Source organism: Porites lutea, chromosome 1 (genome assembly GCF_958299795.1).
Source record: "Porites lutea chromosome 1, jaPorLute2.1, whole genome shotgun sequence".
NCBI classification, from domain to species: Eukaryota; Metazoa; Cnidaria; class Anthozoa; order Scleractinia; family Poritidae; genus Porites; species Porites lutea.
In genome coordinates this window covers 15,079,353-15,101,893 of record NC_133201.1, presented here as the reverse complement: position 1 = coordinate 15,101,893, position 22,541 = coordinate 15,079,353, and the positions used below count along the sequence as shown (strand labels likewise).

General features: G+C 39.5%; 1 protein-coding gene across 1 annotated transcript; it reads right to left on the bottom strand.

The window, feature by feature from the left end:
• Positions 1–20,779: 20,779 nt before the first annotated feature.
• LOC140921817 (uncharacterized) lies at positions 20,780–22,105 on the bottom strand. The gene has a single exon (XM_073371851.1). It carries the CDS (start codon positions 22,103–22,105, stop codon positions 20,780–20,782), a length of 1,326 nt encoding a protein of 441 aa, XP_073227952.1.
• Positions 22,106–22,541: the final 436 nt, after the last annotated feature.

Sequence of the window (22,541 nt, the reverse complement as noted above, 5' to 3'; positions counted from 1 at the left end):
CACCAAGGGAAAGTTTCCAGCCTGCGGATGAAACATAACATTGGTGCTCTGCACTACTGGTAAAGAGCTTCCCGTAACATAGAAACTGGAGTACCTACGATTGTGGCTAACTCAGCGACATCTCATCCACGCATATCATCTTGAGAACCTTCGAGGTGGTGAGCCTCATTTTGTTGTAGAGATAATCTACTTCTGCTGTGCAGAAATTTCCCACAACTTCTGGAACTTGCCTTAGAACATTCCAGTCCTAATGTCATTTAGAGCAACAGAGGGCTTTGCAATTAGTTCCGTTTTAGCGACACTGACCAAAATACCTCGTAGTGAGGAGTGGGTTGGGATTTGAACCACTCCATATTCCGATGCAAAATCCAGGAGGAACGTGGACGTTTCCTCTGAAAAAACACCAGCAGTCGTTGACGTTTCAAGCCCACTCTTAAGCTGTAAGGAGTCGCATTCTGACACGTGATCCAAAAGGCCGCAAATGTAATAATCTGCAGACAGGGCATCTTTACCAGCAAGTAAGGCAGCCACAAAAACTTTACTGATGGTATTTGGAAAAATACCTATTAAAATGAGGGAAGGAAGGGAGGATTGCGCCTTTCTGTGATCCCATTCCTTGCAGAATTTCTATCTGCTGATGACATGCTGGAGGGGTGGTAAGACTGAATTTTTGATAAAAATTGTAGGTTACTGTTTTCAATGGCTGGTCAGTCAGTTAAGCCAGCCTCCAAAGGACTATCTAACACAGGGATCAACAAAGCCGCTCTGTCATCCATTTTCTTCATCTTCTACGACAGGATTTTCTTTCACGAGAAGATATAGGTTAAGCTGGTGGGTCTTGCACAGTTCACAGTATTTTTGGATAGTAAAATCGTGCACTTCTCCGCGAGTATCAACAAGTTTGGACACTGGCTCTTGCTTAAAATTAGCCAGTTCGTAACTGACGTCTGAAGTGAATTCATCTTCTGGGAAAAAATGCTTGATTGCGTATTTGATTACATCATCTCCGTTAAAGTCAACAGGCAGGTCTACCTTTCTTGTGCCACCTCCTTTGACCAAGGAAACCCTTTTGTATTTGTTGTTGTGCTCATCATAACGCATCAAGCCTAGTTGAATTCTTTGTGTTTTAGGTGTTGCAGCGGTCTTGCCAGAGTTATCTTTTGTGCGCTTGCGTTTAGAGCCATCAGCTTTCTTTTGTAAGATCTTGAGTAACTTTCTCTTCCTCTCCTCTTTCATCTTTTGACTTTTTCGTCTTGTAAAGTTGTCTTCTCTGCAAGTGCTTTCAGCGTAAATACACCACCCAGTTTTAATCCCAGTTCTTTCAAGGACGCTTCACTGATGTACGGAACAGCAACATAGTCAAACTATAAAATCAGAAAAAAATGTACGTCATAATTTATTCGTACGTGACTTTACGGAAACCAATCAGAACAGTTCATTTAAAGGTTTACGTTAAAGTAAATTGATTAATTTAGAGATTATTGGTGTAAAAGTTAAAATCAAGTTGACAATATCGCGAGTCAATTTGTTAAAATTTCTAATTTTTCTAAGGGCAGTGTTACCCTGACCACTGAAGTGAACGTCAGCTTTCATTATGTTCTTGGTACTTTAAAATTCAACATACATGTACATGGTGTACGGTCAGGGAAGGCTTTGTAGTGATTTGTCCAAATATTTCTTTTGAAGAATAAACAAAACGGAAGTTTTTAGTTTAGCCTTGTGTGCAACAGGGTATAAAATATTCTATTCCCTGAAATGTCATAACTGAAAAGCAACAAAAATAATATATTCTTTTGAGAGAACAGACCTGAAAGACTTATTCATTAGTACAACTATTAGTGTTCTTTCTTGCATCTTTAAAAGAAAGAACAGAAAACTTTCACAAAAGCTATTCTATTACCTGATCAGCATCTTTTGGTGTAACAGTTTGTATGCTTGAGGTCTAAAATATGTTATAACGATTACCATTTTGCTGTTTTTACATCTCATGTTACAGTGTATTTATAACATCATTTCTTGTTAACTGTAGCAATGTTCTGACGGCCACAGGTGTCCAAGAAGTGTAAGAAATAAATAAATAGCTGCAAAAGGGAATTTGTGGCCCATTACTGTTTTAAATTTCTTGGTAGGAAATGCGTTATTCTATATTCTCTCACAGTTACTCAATTTTAACTATTAGAATCAAATAAAATCGCCAATAAAAAATTAGTGATGACATTGTTACTATTGCCCCTTGCAGCCAACGTTCGAAATCTTGGATTGATAGATAGCCAATGCATGGTCATAACCCACAAAATAATAACGACAACAACAATAATAATAATAATAATAATAGTAGTAGTAATAGAAGTAATAGTTATACAAATGCCATGATTGATGAAATTATTGACCTGGTTACTACTCTTATGAAAACACCGAATTCAGTCTTTAAGATCAAGTCAATATATTTCTCAGCCAGCTATAATATTTATCACCCAGTTTGTAGAGTATGGCAGAACTTGACAAGATCTCGCATGTGCAATATGATCTGTTGGACTGGAAGTCATGCATGCATGCTGTTCAAAACTACAACTTCCTCAAAGGTGAACCAAAGCAACCTTATAAAAAGTGTAGTCAAGACTTTTTTTGTAAGCTTATGTCGTGGAGCTGAAAAAAGCCAGTTTTTGTGTGAAATGACCATTTCGAAGAACTTTTCAGCACACCGTTGGAAGTTAGTAAAATAACCTACAGTTGAGTTTTTTTACTTTTCACTGACAAGCTACTTCATTGTGTTCATCAAAAAACGCTGAAAATGTGGGTCATCTTACTCAATAACGTCTCTAAAAATATGTTATGGAAAGAATAGCCTATATAAGCCTTTTCTTTTTAATTTTCCGGGGGAATGCCCCCACCTCCATATAGATTCAAGCCTTTGGCTCTAAAACTCACAGAGACTTGTGGAGCTATGTGACAGTCAAATCTTTTGTTCTCAATCGTTGTAGGTGCAAGTTTCGATGAGGCAGTTCTGAGCTTTCTCAGCATTAGAGACTGATCACTTTCCCTAGACAATTGCTATAAAATACTTAAGTCACTCGTTAGGGTGTGCATCAAATCAATTAAGAGACCAAATGGAAGGAAAACTTACGTCTCCTACACCTCCACCTTGAGCACCCGCCATGTTGAACGGTGAACTGCATGCACATGTTCAAATTCCAGTATCGCAATATTATATTGGATTGGATCTTTGGATCCGAAGTAAAAACCTTGGATCTGGAGAAAGAACTTTGGATCCGGAGTAATAACTTTGGATCCAGAGTAAAAACTTTGGATCCGGAGAAATAACTTTGGATCCACAGTAAGAAACTTTGGATCTGGGGTAAAAAGTTTGGATCCACAGTAAGAACTTTAAATCTTGAATAATAAATTTGGATCCGGAATAATAACTTTGGATCTGGAGAAAAAGCTTTGGATCCAGAGTAAGAAACTTTGGATCCATAATAAGAAACTTTGGATCTTGAATAGTAACTTTGGATCCAAAGTACAAACATTGGATCCGGAGAAAAAACTTTGGATCCACAGTAAGAAACTTTGGATCCGGAGTAAAAACATTGGATCCGGAGTAATAACTGTGGATCCACAGTATGAAACTTTGGATCCGGAGTACTTACTTTGGATCTTGAATAATAACTTTGGATCCGGAGTAAAAGACTGTGGAACCGTGGTAAAAACTTTGGATCCAGAGTACTAACTTTAAATCCATAGCTGGATCCAAAGGAAAAACTATGGATTTGGGGAAAACAGCTTTGCCGGAGAATGAAATCTATGGAAGTTGGATAAAAACTTTGGATCCTAAACAAAAATCTTTATTTACTTTTTTACTTTTCTTAAGAATGCACTTACGGACCATCGTATATAGGTATGGCTTAAGAAATTTTGTCTTTTGCACAAGTGAATCGAAATACATTTAACAAACTACTTTAAAGTTGTCCTGTGTTTAACGAGTTTTGAATCATTTAGTTGTCACTTGATGACTGAGTTTAGATTTCTCATCAATACAAAACTGATGGACCATAACTGGTATATTCTGCATGCTAAATGATACACAAAGTGCAAAGTATAGACAGCTTCTCCTCTTGGTAAATCTTTTTTCATTGGTTGGCATTTAAACTTACAGAGAGGGTTACAGTTGTCTACGTCTTGAGAGGTTGGTTTTTCTTGCTATGGCACAGAACAGGAATTGACAGCAAGCAGATGCTACCAACGAAACACATTCAAATTATGCCTCATGCAAGCATTACCTTCGACCAAATGCAAATTCCTGGCAGTAACATGGGTTGCTGGAGGTTTCACTGTTGGTCACATCGTTCTCAAACCTATTTCCCTGTTTCTCTATGATAATTTGCTTTTGTTTTTTTCTTTTCAAAAGAAGCACAGAACGTGCCCTCGGTGACAGCTCTGACTGTGACATGAAATGCAGCTTGATTGGCCTCAGACAAAGTTACCGGATGTTAAAATCCTTTACATTCCAACAGGGCTGCTATGGGGAACAAAAAACACTGAGCACTGAAATTTCAAATATGGCATCCATTTCTTCCTTGAGATGAGATGCCATAATTTCTCCTCCCAAGAGATTGGAGCTCGTTCAGTAAAATTGAAATAGACAATGTGCAATGCCTCACAGGAATTGACCAGGTTCTTTAACAACATACCCTTCTGCAGTTTTTCAACTTCTGACAGGGACCAGTTAGCAAAAATCCGTCCACATGGCATAAAAAACAGGCAAGTGGCAGGATAGGGTGGTCAATTTGTGGGGTAATACACCTTTACAATCTCACATCATGAAATCACTAAATCTGGCATCCATTCTGGCATCAATTGTGTACATCTATTCCTGCAGTTTCAAGGGCTGGTCCAAACCTGTTAAGAAGGATTTTCACCAATGAGTTTCCACAGACTATAACAAGCAGAACGAAACAAAAGGAACAGAAGAGCACAAGTGATTATGAAAATGTTTACTGTTACATTTATTTTTCCTATAAATGTGCTTAAATTGTAAATTAGAAGTAAAGGTGTCTCTAAATTGAAAGGTGACAGATCACAAATGACAGTTGCTGTGTCTCGAGACAGCAGGATGTTCATCAGGACATGTTGCAGCCTTGGTTACCTGGTTCATTGTCAATGTTCTTTGGCCATGGCTTCATATTAGCTATGAACGTTGCTTTCAGACTTTCCTGATCATCCTCAAACCTGTCAGTCAAACACTTAAGAAGTTGATCGAGGAGTTTGATGTTAGCACTATGATACTGTTGAGGGCTACCAGAAATGCCATGAAGTGGATCCAATTTTTTCAATGATGCAACTATATGTCCTTCACTGTACAGTAAGAAAAGGAATGGAATAATTTCTTACAGTAAGGTGTCAAAATGTACTCTATTTGTACCAAATATTCTTCTGATCAGAGAAGACCTAATATATAATGAATAAATACATAGAACATTTAGAGCTACTTTAAGTGCTGTACTAGTACACAGGAGAACCCTAGATAGGACTCTGGAACAGCCTTATCGGCAGTAAGCTAGGTGTGAATCTCCTTCCATTGTGATCATCCTATCTTGGAAGACCCCGGAAAGTCTGGAAAAACAGGTGGTCTGATCCCACAGGAAGTGTACAAAGTACAGTACACTCCATCCTTTGGTGTCAGGATTTTTAGGAAGATCTTTGCCTTGGCAGCCACCACTTTGTTTCTGGTACCACTGTGTTCACTTTGAAGCTGGAGTAAAAAAAGTGACAGTTTATACCAATGCATACTAGAAAAAAATACAGTTACCAAATGGTTCAATAGAAAATTTGATTTCTTATTGACAAACCTGCTTGAGGTGGGTAAGGACAGCATCACAGCCCTCTATAAGATACCTTGCAGCTCTTTCAGTGTTGGCAGCCAATGGGTTGCAGAAAGAAGTTGGCATCAAGGGACGCTTACCCAGTGCACAAAATGAGGCCTCCAGGTTGCTCCTATTCGGTGAACTATTTCGATAGAATAAATTCAAGTTGAGCATCACCATGTCAACTTTTTCATTTAATGAAAATGTGACATTTTAAAAGCCTGGCATTATTTTTACTCACCTTGGACTACCGGAGATGTTGAACCCTGTTAATGTGTGCTGAGTTGTCTGCCTCCTGCCCTGGGCTTTCTGGATTGTTGTATGGGCCCGTAAGGAATGGGGAACATGCATAGCCACTGTCCCCAAGAGTTACACCGTCATCTATGGAGTTGTGGTTCTCTTCCAAGTACTGACAAATATTTGATGAGCGGAAAATATGGCTGTTATGGCAGCTTCAAGGCTATTGTGCCACATTTGTGAACTTCCCACAAAACAGAGTTTCACCTTAAAGGGAGGTAGCAAATATTTTGTACCATTTCAAGAATTTAGTAATACCTGTAAAAACTATTTTGTTTTATCAACTGAGTTGATGAAATTAAACAATTGCCTTAATTCACTAAAATGATTGTTTCATGTTAAAGCAAGATAAATTTCCAAAAGTCAGGCAATGTACAGCTAAGGTTGCAATTTTCATTCATGTGGAAAACACGAGGTAGACGTTCACACCTTGCACAATTCACCATGGGATTTAATAGCACGTTTTAACGAGCAGGTTTGTTGCTAGCAAAGTAGTAACAAATGTGGATGCCGGAGGTGATGAGGACTGCAGTTTAAGCTTTCGTTTGCAACCAAATGCTTATGCAGTTTGTTCCCAGCGATTTTTTTGTCAGGGAACTCAAATGTTAATATTTTTTGTTGAAACTGAAGTCTAGCTGGTGATCTCTTGCATGGGTGGTATTCAATCAAGTCGGTTTGTGCATAGGTGTAACTCTATCTGATGTTTAGTTTATATCCAAGGAGGGAGACATAAAAGAGAGTGAGAGAGGCCGAGGATAAGGCCTCGGAAGAAAATAGAGTTACTGATAGTGAAATGAATGTATATATTGTCCACTTTCAGACTGAAAAACTCATCAAGTTTGACCTGTGGAGAATCTGAACTTTATTTTTTTTCGATTTCCTTTTTTCACTATTTACACAACGTTTGCAGCCTTTTGAAGGTTTAGGCCAAGTGAAAAAACTGTCAGACTTAAAACCTATGCAATTTTCGTCTGCCAGTACAACCAGGAATTGATATTCTTCCAAGGTACCGTTAGAAACTAAGACAACAGTCAGCTGAAACAGATTTGGGATCTTGAAAATCAAGTGTCTTTCTCTGAAGGCTTGAATTTGAATGTTTGTTTTTTGACTCAGGTGCAGCTTTCGCATGCATTGACATGAAAGCACAATAATGTCTTGTAAACGTAGCATTGAGTACTTTGGTTGCTAACTCTGGAAGTGTGGAAATGGGGAAATGTGTCTTCACTGTCTTTATCAAGTAACTCTGGAAGTGTGGAAATGATTTTGATTTGTTTTAATCTAATAACTGAAATTGTAGAGGAGTCAAAATGTGGAAATATGGAACTTAAGAACCACGATGATAACTTCGTGGATGAAAAACAGAAGTGAGATACCTAAGGCCTAAATGGCTTTAAAAAATGTTTAGTTGAGTACCATTTAAACTATAATTTTCTGCAAAGAAAGTAAAATGTTCATAAAATGACAAGGAGAACAATACATCTGACACATGGCCACGGACTATAATTGCATAATCCATATACAGCTTTGGGATGAGTCGGGGTACTGGCCCATCAGAGTAGAATAGCTGTTGACGGATATAACTGTACATCACAAACAGCATCACAGCCAGCCGGTAGTACCAGATGTCTCTCCTTTCCTTCCTCTGAAACTGCAGTTTTCATTTTCAGAAACTGGCCATTTTGCCATAGGTTGTTCAGTTTGGTGCAAATCTGCTTTTCGAACTGGTCATAAACATCCAAGGCCCGTTCATTTAGGGAGTACATAACATCTCCATGCATGTGATCATCTGATATGGTCTTCTGCAACTCATTTAGGTTAGTGAGGTGAGTGTTACTGCTGTTTTGCTAAAGGTTGCCTTGGGGCACAAAACAGCAATCTAAAATCTAAGATCAAATCTAGACCGACTTGCTATCGTCATTGGATAGATGTCATTGAAGAATTGTCTAACCTGGGAAAGAGAACTGATACCCTTCGCTGCCGAGGTTATGCAAGAAACCTATTCCTGTACACATACAATCTTCTTTTTAGTAATGCTTTTATCGTATCAAAAACTTCTCAAAAAAAGGCTTCTTTGAATCCTTATTAACACTTATTGTAGGGATATAAATGAGCTCTTCTGCTTGTTTTTGTTTTCTGTAGTGTAACGTATTGGCGTTGTGGGCGTCATATTGTGAGACATGAAAAGATGCCATAACAATTTTGTCATTTAACTCGATCATAAGTCAGAACTTAGCATTTTAATTTCATGGTAAAATTTGGTAAATTTTTTTTTCACGCCATTCTTTTGCTAAAAAATTATTTTCGCACCATTTCCGTTTGCATGAAGTTTTACAATATATTAATTTAGCACCATACTTGCATTGCAAAAAAAATGAGCACTACATTTGTATTGCAACCACAGAACCTTCATCAAAATGATGAGTAACAATGTAAGGCCAAGAATTACGTACCCCCATAAATCTGCCTAAAGCAAGGCTAGATCGTTCAGTCTCTCATCTGCAGTTACTTCTCCCGGTGTCGATGTATAGTAAGTCTCCATCGAACACTCAGCAGAATGTACTGAACTCCTCCAAATATATGTGCCTCAGGGTGTTCTCCATTTCCTCGTTCATTAGAAGGCCCTCACCACCATTCTGAAGTAGATGTTTTCGGAGACCAACCCCAGTAAATTTGTCTAGGAGACATGCTGCCGTCTTGCTTTCTGCAAAGCAAACGCTTACAATCAAATGAGAAGCACTGATTTTTTCCCCCCAATGGAAGGCAAATGCCCAGCGTGAAAAGATCCAGGTTTTCACTGTAAGTTGTGGTCATTTGAAGCTTACAAAGACCAAGAAGGGACGAAACTGTTGGAAGGCTCAACATGATCATAAGCTCCTTTGTTGCCCCTTGTGCATTTGAGAATATTTCCAGCCGTTTACTGAGGTAAGGAGGAGCTACCTTATCCCAAGGAACTAGGTTTTCTGTTTGTTTGTTTTTTACAGTCGACAAATAAAATTGATTCTGAATATATGGAAAGTAAGTTGTTTACTTTACAAACCATCATCTTGCATTCTTAACTTCTGTTGGTTAAACATTTGCATGAGCCTCAGGCGCAACAAAATAATATTTATTTTTATTGATGTTTTTTGGTAGACAAAATTTGTTACATTTGGCAGACCCTGGCAAGGAGGACAAAGTTTTCAGAAAAGTTTACAGAGTGGAACTTAAGCAAAAGCTTAGGAAAATTGTCCTTGTCACTCTCAATATTGTCTGGTAGTCCGTTTGGTTCTCACAGTCAATATCATCATTAATAAATTAGTTACGTTGTCATATTCACAACAAGGAAAGACATTAAAAACTCTGCTTGGTTTATTTTCACCATATCTGACAAGGCTCACATCTAGTTAACTAACTTACTGTTACATTATCAAGTAAAAATCAGTAAAAATGGAAACTGACAGCAGTCACAGCAGGTTCATTTCAAGGCTATAATTATTTTAGAGTAAGGTTTTGTGGAGACTTGGTCATCTACTTCAACCCTAAGCCCAGCCATAGGGGCTAAGTGGTAAATATACAACGATGAACGTCCCTTTCGATTTAGCTATGATACATACATAAACTTTATTTTTCCTTGAATTTAAGAGTAGCTTTAAGGAGAATATTTCCAAGAGAAAACAGAAAATAATGAACAAACAATAAAATCTTACGGAAAGTAAATTGAAAATAACACTATATACAATATAAATTAACTTATTTACTGTCTAGGCTAGCTAATTGTTTTTTAAACTTTGCAAAATCGCTGGTACGCATAGAGTCTGGTGGTACGTTCTTTTGTTTAGCAGCATGATAAGAAAAAGAATGAAGGCCATAAGTAGTAGTTTTAGGGACAGGTAGTGTTAAAATATTGTTTCAACGTAAATTGTAAGACTAAAAACGTCGATTAAACATATTCCTCATGTAAATAAGATGCTTAGTCAGAAACAAGCTCTTGTAGAGTAAAATTAGCATATTGTGTATACGTCTGTTGTATAGAGAAACACAGTTTACCTCATCCAATAAAATGTCTTAGGTAGATTGGAAGTCGCCAAATGTAAATGTAAGAATCCTCTTAGTAAGATTTTCTAGTTTTTCCACATTTCGTGCTCCGCAGAAATGCCATACTAATGAGTAATATTGAATATACAGCGGGATGAAAGCCGTGTACAGTTCTACCAATATCAGTTTTCTGAATTGCAACATGACGCTAAATTAATTATTGACTTTTCTGCAGAAACAAGATATACGTTTATCAAATTGAAGTTTGTGGTCATTGTTCAAGCCAAAAATGTTGATTGAGTCTTTAACAGGAAAGGAGAAAGTATAATTGGTGCATGTCTCCAATGACCAAGGCCTGATGTTTACTTTGGATAACAATCATCCCATTTCTATTATACCATTTGATTTGCTTTTTCCACTTCCTTACATAAGCATTCTTCCGGTACCAGTGGATCCCTGCGTGAGTAATAAATTTGATGATCATCCGCAAATGCATTTAGTTTAGCCTGCTTAATAAAATAAAAGAGGTCATTTATGAATATATTAAATACTCTGGGCCCTAGTATGCTTCCCTGGGGCACTCCTTGCCTAACATTCTCCCATGAAGCGGACATGTCACCTATCTTGACCCTCTGTTGTCTATGTGACATATAGTCTCTTAAAAGTGCACAACTATTCCCGTCTAATCCATATACTTTGATTTTGGCCAGTAAGAGGGAGTGTTGTATAACGTCGAAGGCCTTTGACAAGTCCATCGATACTATCCCAACAAGTTGCCCCTTCCCCGCCCATGCTTCTCCAATCATCAATCATTCTCAGTAATGACGTCTCACAGCTGGAGAGCTTTCTACATGAGCTGGTGAAACGAGACAAAATAGAACAATAGAAGTTGTTAGACTCTCGTATATATTGATCACAGTTGGAGGTTTTATGCAATTTCTCTATCCACTTGCACTTACTCTGAACTGTCTTCGTTCTGTTCAGGGTCCTAATATCTCCACTTTTCCCAGTACGGCGGCATTGTAACCAGTAATCTGCCAAGACAATGCCAGAGAGGACAAAATTAATAACAAAAAAACTGTTTTCTTGCTTCCAACTGAATGAAAATACTTCATAATCGCAATCTTTGACGTCTTTGTTGACAAGCTATAGAAAGTATTGACCAACCAAAGGAGACCTCAGCTCCTTTTCTTGAAGGTGATGTCAGTAGACAGAGAGTAGACCCATTTGCAGCTGGCAGGTAGTTTAGAAGCTTATAGAAATAAAAATATGATGGGTAGTTACTGTCACCAAAGTGCTCCTCGTATTGGAGACTGTATAAGGTTGTTACAGACTTGCATTTTTCCACACTTCACTTGTAACTTGTTAATGGCGTCAGAGCCAGGATACTTCGTCTCCATATCTAAGAAAACATTGCCCCATGACAAATGCGAAATACAGGGTTTTATGCTTGTTCGAAGCCTAAACGTGAGACGTGTAGGAAAACTAAAGAATGTTTGAGTATCACAGTGAGAAATGTCTTCCAGGCTAAGAAAAATTCATGTGGCATCATTTTGTTTCTTTTTCTTAACCAGGAGGGTACATTAGAACAACATGCCATATGAAGAAACATAGTGACAAATTTTTACAGACTGCTTTGAAACACAGTGTGTAATGTTAATGCATGGTCACTGCACCTTAACTTTTTAGGAGAGCGTTCAAACTTAAATGGCCTCTCTTGTCACCTGAAATCCATTTTCTCAAGGATGTTAGGATTCCGTCTTCCTTTATAGAATGCTTGTTTCATTCTTGTGATCTTTTTTGCTTGGCTTCGTATACCAGAAACTATTTCTAATTAGAACGCTCTGCTCCAACAAGTTCAAGTTACTCCGAGATCATCACTTGCTGATCGCGTCCTGAATTTTTCTAAAACAGTAAGGAAACAACAAATTTATCAGTCAGTCGGTCAGTTAGTCAATGACGGTCATCAATTCACCATTCAATCAAAAAAAAAATTAACAAATAGCTAAATAAATGAAATCCTGGTTATTGGCCTGGGTTTGTAGATAGTCCTTATATACCTCTTCTGCCTTAAACAAAGTGCGTGTAGAGCTTCATATTCACCGGTGGGTAGGATTGGGCTTACAAGAGATATTCAAAACTTTGGAATGAGCTGATTCACCCCGGTGAGAGACCTGAGTCCAAGCTAAATTTTCTTATCAATATAGTTAAGATACTTTAATTACTTTGCATTGGGCTTCCAATAAAAATGTGGTAAAATTATGCTCACAACAACTTTTACTCAGAGACTTCAATATGGACATGTATGAGAATAGAGATGAAAGCCGTTTTCCTGATACAAGGCTGGTTGACTTTTGTAATCGATTTTGTCTCTCAAACCGAATCGATAATCCAACAAGAGTAACTAAAACATCTAAAAGTCTCATCGATGTTTTGTTAACTAGTTACGCGGAATGTTATGCTTCAAGTGGTTCTTTACACCTTGGACTGAGCGATCACGACTTAATCTTTATTGTGCGAAAAAATAAGAATTCAAGGCCAAAGCCGCGCTTGATCGAGTTTAGGAGTATGAAGAATTTTAACTTGCCTGACTTTTTGGCTGACTTAAAAAGGGTCCCATGGTCTTCGGCCTACACATTCGACAATGCCGATGATGTATGGGCTCATTGGCGAACACTTTTCAAAGATGTTCTTGACCAGCACGTGCCCCTAAAGAAAAAGTGGATTCGGGGCGACCAGTTGCCATGGATATCACCTGATTTGCTGCATGAAATTTCGCACCGAAACAAATTATTCAAGTGCCACAAGCGGAATCCTACATCTACTTCTTGGGATGACTATAAGCGGCAACGTAACAAGGTTACGTCGCTAAAGCGCAACGCCTTGAAAAGGTTCTGCTGTGATGCTTCCTTGAGTGCTAGACATCCGGGCAAATTTTGGAGAAAAATGAAGCCCCTTTTGCCAACTAGTTCTGGTAAAAACATACAAGGCGTTATCCTCGTTGAGGGCAGTAGTGTGGTTTCTGACCCTGGGTGTGTGGCCGAAGTCTTTAGTGATTACTTTGCCAATATTATTCAGTTAGAGCATAGATCTGACACTGACCATCCTAGTATCAAGGCAATAAGCAATCTACGTTTCTCAAGTGAGTTTAATTACTCCCCAGTCAGTACTTCATATATCCGTAACATCTTAGACCACCTTAATCCGAGAAAGGCAGTTGGGGTAGACGGCATTTCACCACGAATCTTGCGTTTGGGATCCCCAGTTCTTGCCGAAGAAGTGACTAAGTTGATCAACTTCTGTATTCTGAATTGCTCATTGCCGTCTGAATGGAAGCAAGCGCGCCTTACTCCTGTCTTTAAACGGGGGATTGACACAGACAAAGCAAACTACCGCCCTGTCTCAATATTAACTTCGCTATCGAAGGTATTTGAGAAAGTTATTTACCACCAAACTTTGAATGCATTTCATAGCGTTTTGTCCTCAAACTTATCTGGATTTATGAAAACTCATTCTTGCTGCACTGCATTGCTAAAAATGACGGAAGATTGGAGGAACAGTATTGATAACAAGGAAGCTGTAGCGGCGGTCGCTGTGGACTTGAGCAAAGCATTTGATACCATAAACCACAGCCTTCTGCTCGCGAAGTTGAAGGCCTATGGCTTTTCTCCTCATGCCTTGGAACTGATGTCCACCTACCTGCTAGGTCGTCAACAATGTGTCAGATTAGAAGGCGTATGCTCTAACTTCAAAACAGTTAAATCTGGCGGTCCTCAAGGTTCACTATTGGGGCCTTTGCTGTTCAACATATTCATTAATGACTTGAATTTCTGTGTTCCTAATGTCTCATTGCGGCTGTACGCTGATGACACGAATGCCTACCTGTCTGATGTATCTCCCACCATTCTAGAATTTTCCTTCAACAGAGATCTTCCGACTCTTTCGTCATGGTTTGAGTCTAACCATTTAACAGTGAACAGTACTAAGACTCAAGCATTATCTGTCAGACCCTGTGCCTATCGTTATTCTTTATTTCTTAATAATGCTAGAATAGAATTTCTCCGATCTATTGAGATTCTCGGAGTTACTCTAGACAAGGACCTATCCTATAAAGAACACATATCAGATCAACTAAAGAAAGTCTACGCGAAGGCCTCTGCACTGAGAAGAATAAGGCGTTTTCTTCCTCATGATGCAATGATAAAACTTTATAAAGCATTTATATTACCTCATCTTGAATACTGCAGTCCTTTGTTTGTAGGCATAGGTACGGGTCAACGCAACTGTCTCAAAGATGGCAACTGTTATATTTTGAGAGCATTAATTGGGCACAACAAGTCAATGTCATACGATGAGCTGCTCACTACGGCTAGCATGAAATCCTTATATTGTAGGCGCTTACACCAGGCGTTAATACTTCTTTTTAGCTGTTTAAATGGTACGGGACCTACTTATATTGGAAGCCTTTTTAAATACAGGCATACACCGTATAGGCTAAGAGGCGAGGGCTTGAATTTGGCATTACCTAACTTTAATCTTAAATTTAAGAAGAATTCTTTCACTTATTCATTAGCTAAGTTATGGAGCAGTTGGCCTTCTCAAGTGCGTCTTTCAAGAGATGCTAATGACTTCAGAAGTAAATTGCACGACTGTAGCTTTTTAGAACGCGTCTTATAGTGCACGATTGTAGCCTTTAACTGTTTTAGAACGAGTATTATAGTTTTCCTAGTCACGTTTTTAGTATGTGGCTTTTTAGTCGGTTTTAGCTTTTTATATTTTATGTTTTTATTACCAAGTTTTTTATATGTATATATTTATTGAGTTGTTTTTAAAATTGAATAATATTATATAGCTGTAGTTATTATAGATTTTATTTATACACGTTCGTATTTTGAACGAGTTTTTTAGCTCTTTGATGCAACGTGTTAAAATAAATGATTGATTGATTGATTGATTGATTGATTGATTGGATGCATTCCTTTATCTAGTTTAATTGTTAAAGCGTGCAAGGTATTTGTTGGGTACTTTGGGTTCGTACAAACTGAATCAGGCCAAGTGCTTTACACTACTGCTTTATTACAACTCAATCAACTATTTATATGTACAATGATATCTTGCTACAATTTGCAGTTAGTGTGCGATTATCTCAGGCGAAACGAAGAGTGGAGGCCAAGTATATATTCAAGGTTACACAATTTAATTGTTAAAGGAGATTACATGAGCAAGGCCTAAAGGTCAACTGAACTATTGTACAATCACATCAGGATATATAAGTCGAGCGCGGTTACCAAGTAAGAGGATTAAGGGCTAATCCCACATCCCCCTTTCTAGACATTTTGGTACTTCTATAAGAATGTTTCTGTGTAAAGTTCTTTAATGATAGGAAGCGAGTCAATCAAGTATTTTGATCAGGAAACGAATCACTTATAACAAATGTTCTTTCAGTCCTAATCAAAACCTAATCTCTTGGGCAGGTTGACGTATCTTCTGGAATGAGTAGTGGTTCCAGGAACGGGAACTGGAATGGAAGACTTTTGAGCAGACCGTAAAGGGCTTCCTGCTACATACTTTGCTTCTTTAGGATTTGCATTGAGCTGCTGCCTGTTTCTTCTAATAGTTGCGTTACTGTCAGTGTCGAGGTAATAGGAACGTGGCTCTGGTGTTTTGGCTACTACTACCGTATTCTCTTTACGATCAGGGATATAAACACGATCACCTGGTGACAGATGACTTAGCTCTTTAACTGCATGTTGGTTGTTATCTTTTGTTTGCTCGGTCTTAATCTTGGCTTCCTTTTCACACAATTTGGTTAACTCAGGCCATTGCGGTGGTAGTTTAAATGGGGTAGTTGGAAGGGTGTGGCGTAATCGCCTTCCCATGCATAGTTCGGCTGGGCTTAATCCCTTTTCAAGTGGGGTAGCTCTGTAAGCGAGTAGTGCTTCATATGGATCGTCGGATTTTGTAAGAAGGTTTTTTAGTTGTTTGCACCATACGTTCGGCTTCTCCGTTGCTTTGGGGGTATTTTGGACTGCTGGTAATGTATGTAAATCCCCAGTCTTCTGCAAATTTGGCAAATTCCGCTGAGGAATACTGTGGTCCGTTATCAGAGATCACAGTTTCTCGAATTCCATGGTGCGTGAAAATCGCTTTTAGGTGACTGATCACTTCTTAGGAGGTGGATTTTGGAAGTAGTCCAATCTCACAATATCGCAAGAAGTAATCTACCACAAGGACGAATTCTTGTCCTTTGCATTCGAATAGATCGGTTCCTACTTTCTGGAATGGATGCTTGGGTAACTGAAGGAATCATGGGCTCTGCACGATTAGTTTTCGTCTTGATGCAAGTAGGGCATTCTCTGACAAGATCTTCTATCTGCTCGCTGAGATTCGGCCACCAGACACCACTTTTTGCCCTTTCGCAGCATTTCTGGATTCCTTGATGACCTGTGTGTATCTTGGCTAATACATTAAGCTAACGCTGAGAGAATTTTGACTCTGTCATCTTTCATTAGGATTCCCTGCTGAACAGTGATTTCTGCTCTGTACTGCCAGTACGGTTGGAGTGAACAATTCAGGTGATGTTTCTCTGGCCAGCCTTCACTGCAGAACAGCTGAAGCTTTGAACAACCTTCATCTCCATCCTGATGAAGGCGTATTTCTTGCAAGCGGCGTTCTGTAGTTGGCAGGCATTCTACTATGTGTGAGACATAGAGGTTTCAATCTTCATTAAGTTGCTTCTCATCTTTCGTGAGACTTCGGTGAAGCGGCGCTCTTGATAAGGTATCAGCTGTGGTGAGATCTTTTCCGGGTACATGGACTATTTGGTACGAGTAGCGCATGAGTCGCATCCGGAACCTCTGAATACGTGGTGGCATGTCCTGGAGACATTAATTTTAGATCCTAGTAAGGGCACCAACGGCTTGTGGTCCGTTTTGATAAGGAACTCTTTACTGAGGACAAAGTCGGCAAACTTTTCGCAAGCCCAAGTAGTTGCGCGTGCTTCTTTCTCTATGTGAGCGTGTCTTTGTTCGGTAGACGTCATAGAGCGCAAAGCATAGACGATTGGCTTCTTTGTGTCATCCTCTTGGACTCGTAAGAGGACTGCTCCTAATCCATACGACGAGGCATCTGCAGATATAATAGTTTCTTTCTCGGAGCAGTAATGAACGAGAATTTGTGCTTGAGTCATTTCTTTCTTTAAGCGAGAGAAAGATTCTTCTTGAGCTTGGCCCCAGTGCCATTCGTTCTTGCTTGAAAGGAGATCGCAAAGAGGCATAGTCTTTTCGGACAGGTTTTCGATGAACTTCTGTTGGTGGTTGATCATTCCCAGGAATCTTCGTAGATCTGCAACATTTTGTGGTCCCTCCATCTTTTCGATAGCTGCAGTCCTGTCTGGATCGGGGCCTATTCCTTGAGCACTCAGACTATGGCCCGCGAACTTCAATTGTTTCCTTGAAAATTTGCACTTCTCTGGGTTCAGAGTGATTCTTGCTCTGATCAATCTTGTTAAAACTGCTTCAAGTTGTTCGTCGTGTTCTTTTTGCGTCTTTCCATGCACAAGGATGTCATCCATAGTGCATATCACTCCTTCCAAACCTTCCAGCTTGTTTAGCATTCTCTTTTGGAATCGTTCTGGTGCTGATTTTAAACCAAAGGGGAGTCGCTGAAAACAATATCTGCCAAAGGGAGTCAGAAACGTAGTCAGGAGTTGAGAGTTTTCTGCTAGCTTCTCCTGTCAAAAACCGATATTTGCGTCAATTTTTGAGAATACTGTGGACTCTCCAATCTCTCCTAGCAAGGTGTCAATCTTTGGAAGTGGATACGTTTCACGGCAGACGTTTTCGTTGAGCTTTGTCAGATCCACACATATTTGGAGTTTTCCGTTTGATTTAGGTACTGTGACTATTCCAGTGCACCAGTTTGTAGGATTGTCAACCTTTCTGATTACTCCCAGCTTCTCCATTCTAGTAAGTTCCTCCTTTACTTTGCTTTTCATTGGTAATGGAATACGTCTTGGGGTCATGATTGCAAACGGTTGAGCGTCTGGCTTCGACTTTATTTCATATTCTCCCTCAAGTTCTCCCAGTCCATGGAACAGTTGAGGGTATTTCGCTTTAATCCTTTCTTCGTAACTTTTACTTTGGATTTCATTGATTCTAGCCAATAAATTTAGCTTTTCAATCGCTGGCTGTCCCAGAAGAGGCTCTTTTAAACCTTTGACAACATAAATACCTTCCGTCACGCACGTTTCTCCCAGGGATAAAGTATCATGAACTGTTCCTATTACACGAAGACCATTGTGATCGGCTCCAAAGAGTCTTTTGGACTTCGACGTTTGTTTTCTGGAACTTTCCTGTCCTGTACTTCCGATATGTCGGCGGCACTTGAGTTGTTTTGAAGAATTTGATCTTGATGTTTCATGATTTTGGCGGATTTAACTTCTTTAATTACTTGATCTAGAGTTAAATTGTCATTTGCCATCAATCGTCGCCTGAGATGAGAATCACGCAAACCAGCTGTTATTTGAGTGTGCACCATTTGGTCACAAAGGTCCCCAAAAGAGCAGAGGTCGGCTCTTTTCTGAAGATCTTCCATAAAAGTGAGGACAGATTCTTTGTCTTGCCGAAAGCTTCTTAGGAACTGTGTTCTCCCGAAGACGAAAGTGACTTTTCCTTTAAAATGATCCTTGAATTTTTGATTGACATTTCCGTACTGGATATCTTCACTAGACAGTTTGAAACTGTCATAAATGTTGGCGGCATTATTTCACATTACATATATAAGCATATTGATGCGCACTTCATCTGACAGCCCATCACGTTCCGTAGCTGCTTCAAATAATTCATAGTGCTTTATCCAGTGGTCCCAATAGTCTGTTTTGGGATCAAACTTAGCCGGAGGAGGAATATTAAAATTGGCTGAGGCCATTTTCACGCTTCCACTTTGTGGGTTATGCATCTGTAGTGAGCCCGTCGAAGAACTCGTTTCCACTGCAGCTGTGGGCGGTGACGTGACTGGCGTGCTTGGCGTGCTTGATTCCTCGATTATTTCTTCGTTTGGATTTTGAGCGTTGGAATTCACTCACACGATGTGGGATTATCGGAGGCGAAACGAAGAGTGGAGGCCAAGTACATATTCAAGGTTATACAATTTAATTGTTAAAGGAGATTACATGAGCAAGGCCTAAGGTCAACTGAACTATTGTACAATCACGTCAGGATATATAAGTCGAGCGTGGTTACTAAGTAAGAGGATTAAGGGCTAATCCCACAGTTAGGGTGTGGATAACAAGAATGCAGAAACACTACATTCCCCCACAGTTGCTCTAAAGGTGTACTATTTATTTATACTTCAACCTTTCTTATTACTATGAATTAAAACCTAAGCGCTGCAGAGCCTTTTTGTCCGGCCAACCTGTCATTACGAAATTTAATACACGAGATAAAATCGGATCGTTTTGGGTTGCTTTGCGAACTTGATCGACATTCATTGGCAGTGATTCAATTTGTAGCATGTTTATGAGTTTTACCTCATCAAGTCCTTCGCTTGACCCTTCGCTTCCTATTGGCAAACGGGACGGGCAGTCGGCATTCCCATGCTTCTCTGTTGATCGGTATTCGATATCATATTGATATGCAGCGAGCAGTATCGCCCATCTTTGTAATCTTGCGGCTGCTAGAGTTGGCATTCCACTTTTTGGTGTCATTAATGTAGTTAATGGTTTGTGATCCATGACCAACAGAAACTTCCTCCCATAGAGATATTGGTGAAATTTCTCCACTCCAAAGAATATGCTAAGCACTTCCTTCTCAATTTGCGCGTAATTGCGCTCGCTTTTGGTTAATGTGCGCGAAGCATAAGCAATTGGTCGCTCTTCTCTGGATGGCAATACATGCGAAATAACTGCACCTATATGGTATTTTAAAGCATCAGTGTCAAGCTTCAATGGCAATGTATTGCTGAAATGTGTTAAAACTGGCGCGTTGGACAGTTTGTCCTTAAGTTGCTTGAATGCTTTTTGCTGAGTCTCACACCATTTCCATTCGACTCCATCCTTTAATAACTTGTTTAACGGATTGGTGATGGTCGAATAATTGCTGATAAACTTCGAGTAATAATTGATCATACCCAGAAGTGACCTAAGTTGCTGCTGATTCTCGGGTGCCTGCGCAATTTGAATGGCTTCGAGCATTTTCTCGATAGCGTGCAATCCTTGCGCATCTATCCAATAACCCAGGTATTCAACAGTTGGCTGCATGAACTGGCATTTGCTTAGTTTTAACTTCAGGCCAGTGCTTTCCACCCTAGTTAAAACTTCATCAAGATGATCTAAATGCTCTTGGTCATTTTTCCGCGAAATTAAGATGTCGTCTACCCTACACACTATCATCGGTATGCCCTGAAGTACTTGCTCAATTTTACATTGAAAAATAGCTCATGCAGAGGATACCCCAAAAGGCAAACGAGTTGGTCTGTACAGACCCTTATGAGTAGTTATAGTGACATACTCTCGAGAATCCTCGTCTAAAACAATCTGTTGATAAGCTCTTGACAAATCCAATTTACTGAACTTTTCCCCCCCCCCACTTAGTGTAACAAACAACTCTTCAGGGTTTGGCAGGGCATGTTGGTCTTCTTCCAACACAGAATTGACAGTAACTTTGTAATCCCCACAAATCCTTTAAAGCATGCGGAACTGGGCTCAGTTTGAAAAATTTTGGTTTTGAGTCAGGCTTGACAAACAATTTAGCCTTAGTACCTTGCCTCGTACCTAATTCGTCATTGAATACTGATTTATGCTTAGCTAATACATTATCTAGGTCACAACTTATCTTCTCAATTGACCCCCAGTTCAACTTAATGTTCCTAAGCCAGTTTCTTCCAAATAGGCTTGGTCCTTTTCCTTTGATGATCTGAAGCGGTAGATTGGCGATCTGGTGTTGATATGTGACTTGCACAATAGCTTGCCTGATGATGTCGAGGGCTTCTCCAGTATAAGTGCGAAGTTTGATTTGTGACTCTTCAAGTGGAGCTGTTGGGAATCTTTTTCTCCAAGCCTCCTCAGACGTGATCGAGATGGTTGCACCAGTGTCCAATTCCTTGGAGCATTCTTCGCCGTTCACCTTCACTGGAATTATGATGGATGGTTCAGGCTTCTCTTCACTTATTTGAAACAGTTTGAATCCGTCATCATGATTGTTTGGAACCGGGTGGTCAAGTTCCAAGTACCGAACTGGCTGTTTCCTCCAATTCTGCTCTGGACGTGAAGCGGGTGCTTTCTTTTTACAAACTTTGGCGATGTGCCCTTTTGAGTTGCAGTTCCGACAATCTTCATGTTTGAATGGACATTTTTGCGGGATGTGGTCTCCGCCACAACGAAAGCACGGCTTTCTTTGTTTGGTTGCCTTTTGTAGATGCGATTGTTTCACATAATTTACGCTAAAGTCTTCTGGTGGATTCCTGAAATTGTTGGCTTGCTTATCTGCAACTGCCATTGCCAATGCAATTTCTAAGGCTGTCTTCCGTGTAAGCGCTTTTTCTGCTAAAAGTGTCTGCTTGTTTCTTAATCCACAGACAAAACGGTCACAAAGTGCTTCTTCTAAGCATTTCTTAAGGGCTGCACTGTACGCTGCCACCCCTTCTCCCTCGTGTTGTTCACGTTTGTGGAAGTGAAATCGTTCGGCGATCACAATTGGTTTCGGTTCGTAGTGATCCCTTAAAGTTTGCACCAAATCTTCAAGCCTGACAGCAGATGGCTTCTCTGGGGCAAGTAAATCCCGCAATACATTGTATGTCTTGCTTCCTATCATCGTAAGGAATGTTGCAACTATTTTCTTCTCGTCTTTGATTTCGTTAGCAATCATGTATTGCTCAAATCGCTCACTATAAGCATTCCAGTCTTCTAAAAATTCTATTGATCCGAGAGTGGCCATCCTCGTCGCCAGTTGTTGTGTACTTTGGGTTCGTACAAACTGAATCAGGCCAAGTGCTTTACACAACTGCTTTATTACAACTCAATCAACTATTTATAGGTACAATAATATCTTGCTATAATTTGTGGTTAGGGTGTGGATAACAAGAATGCAGAAACACTACAGTATGTTCATTGGAGAGAAAGAAATAACTATCAGAAAAGTAAAAAGGAAAAAGAATCGTGTACAGGAAATTGTTTGCTTGGGCAACTGACTCTTGATGGGTGGGCAAGTAGGCGTGACATTTAAAGCCTTTGTACAAGAGAATATGTAGACAAAACATATCTCTAGTTTGCAATCACAGATGTATGTCCTGTTGCCACCCATTCTTCCATGAAGCTAAAACTATAGGGCAAAGGATGATAAGGATCATACTTACAACTTTCCACGGCTATAC

Excerpts from the sequence above, each read along its gene's own strand:
- LOC140921817 (XM_073371851.1), bottom strand. The coding sequence starts at position 22,105 with ATGGCCACTCTCGGATCAATAGAATTTTTAGAAGACTGGAATGCTTAT.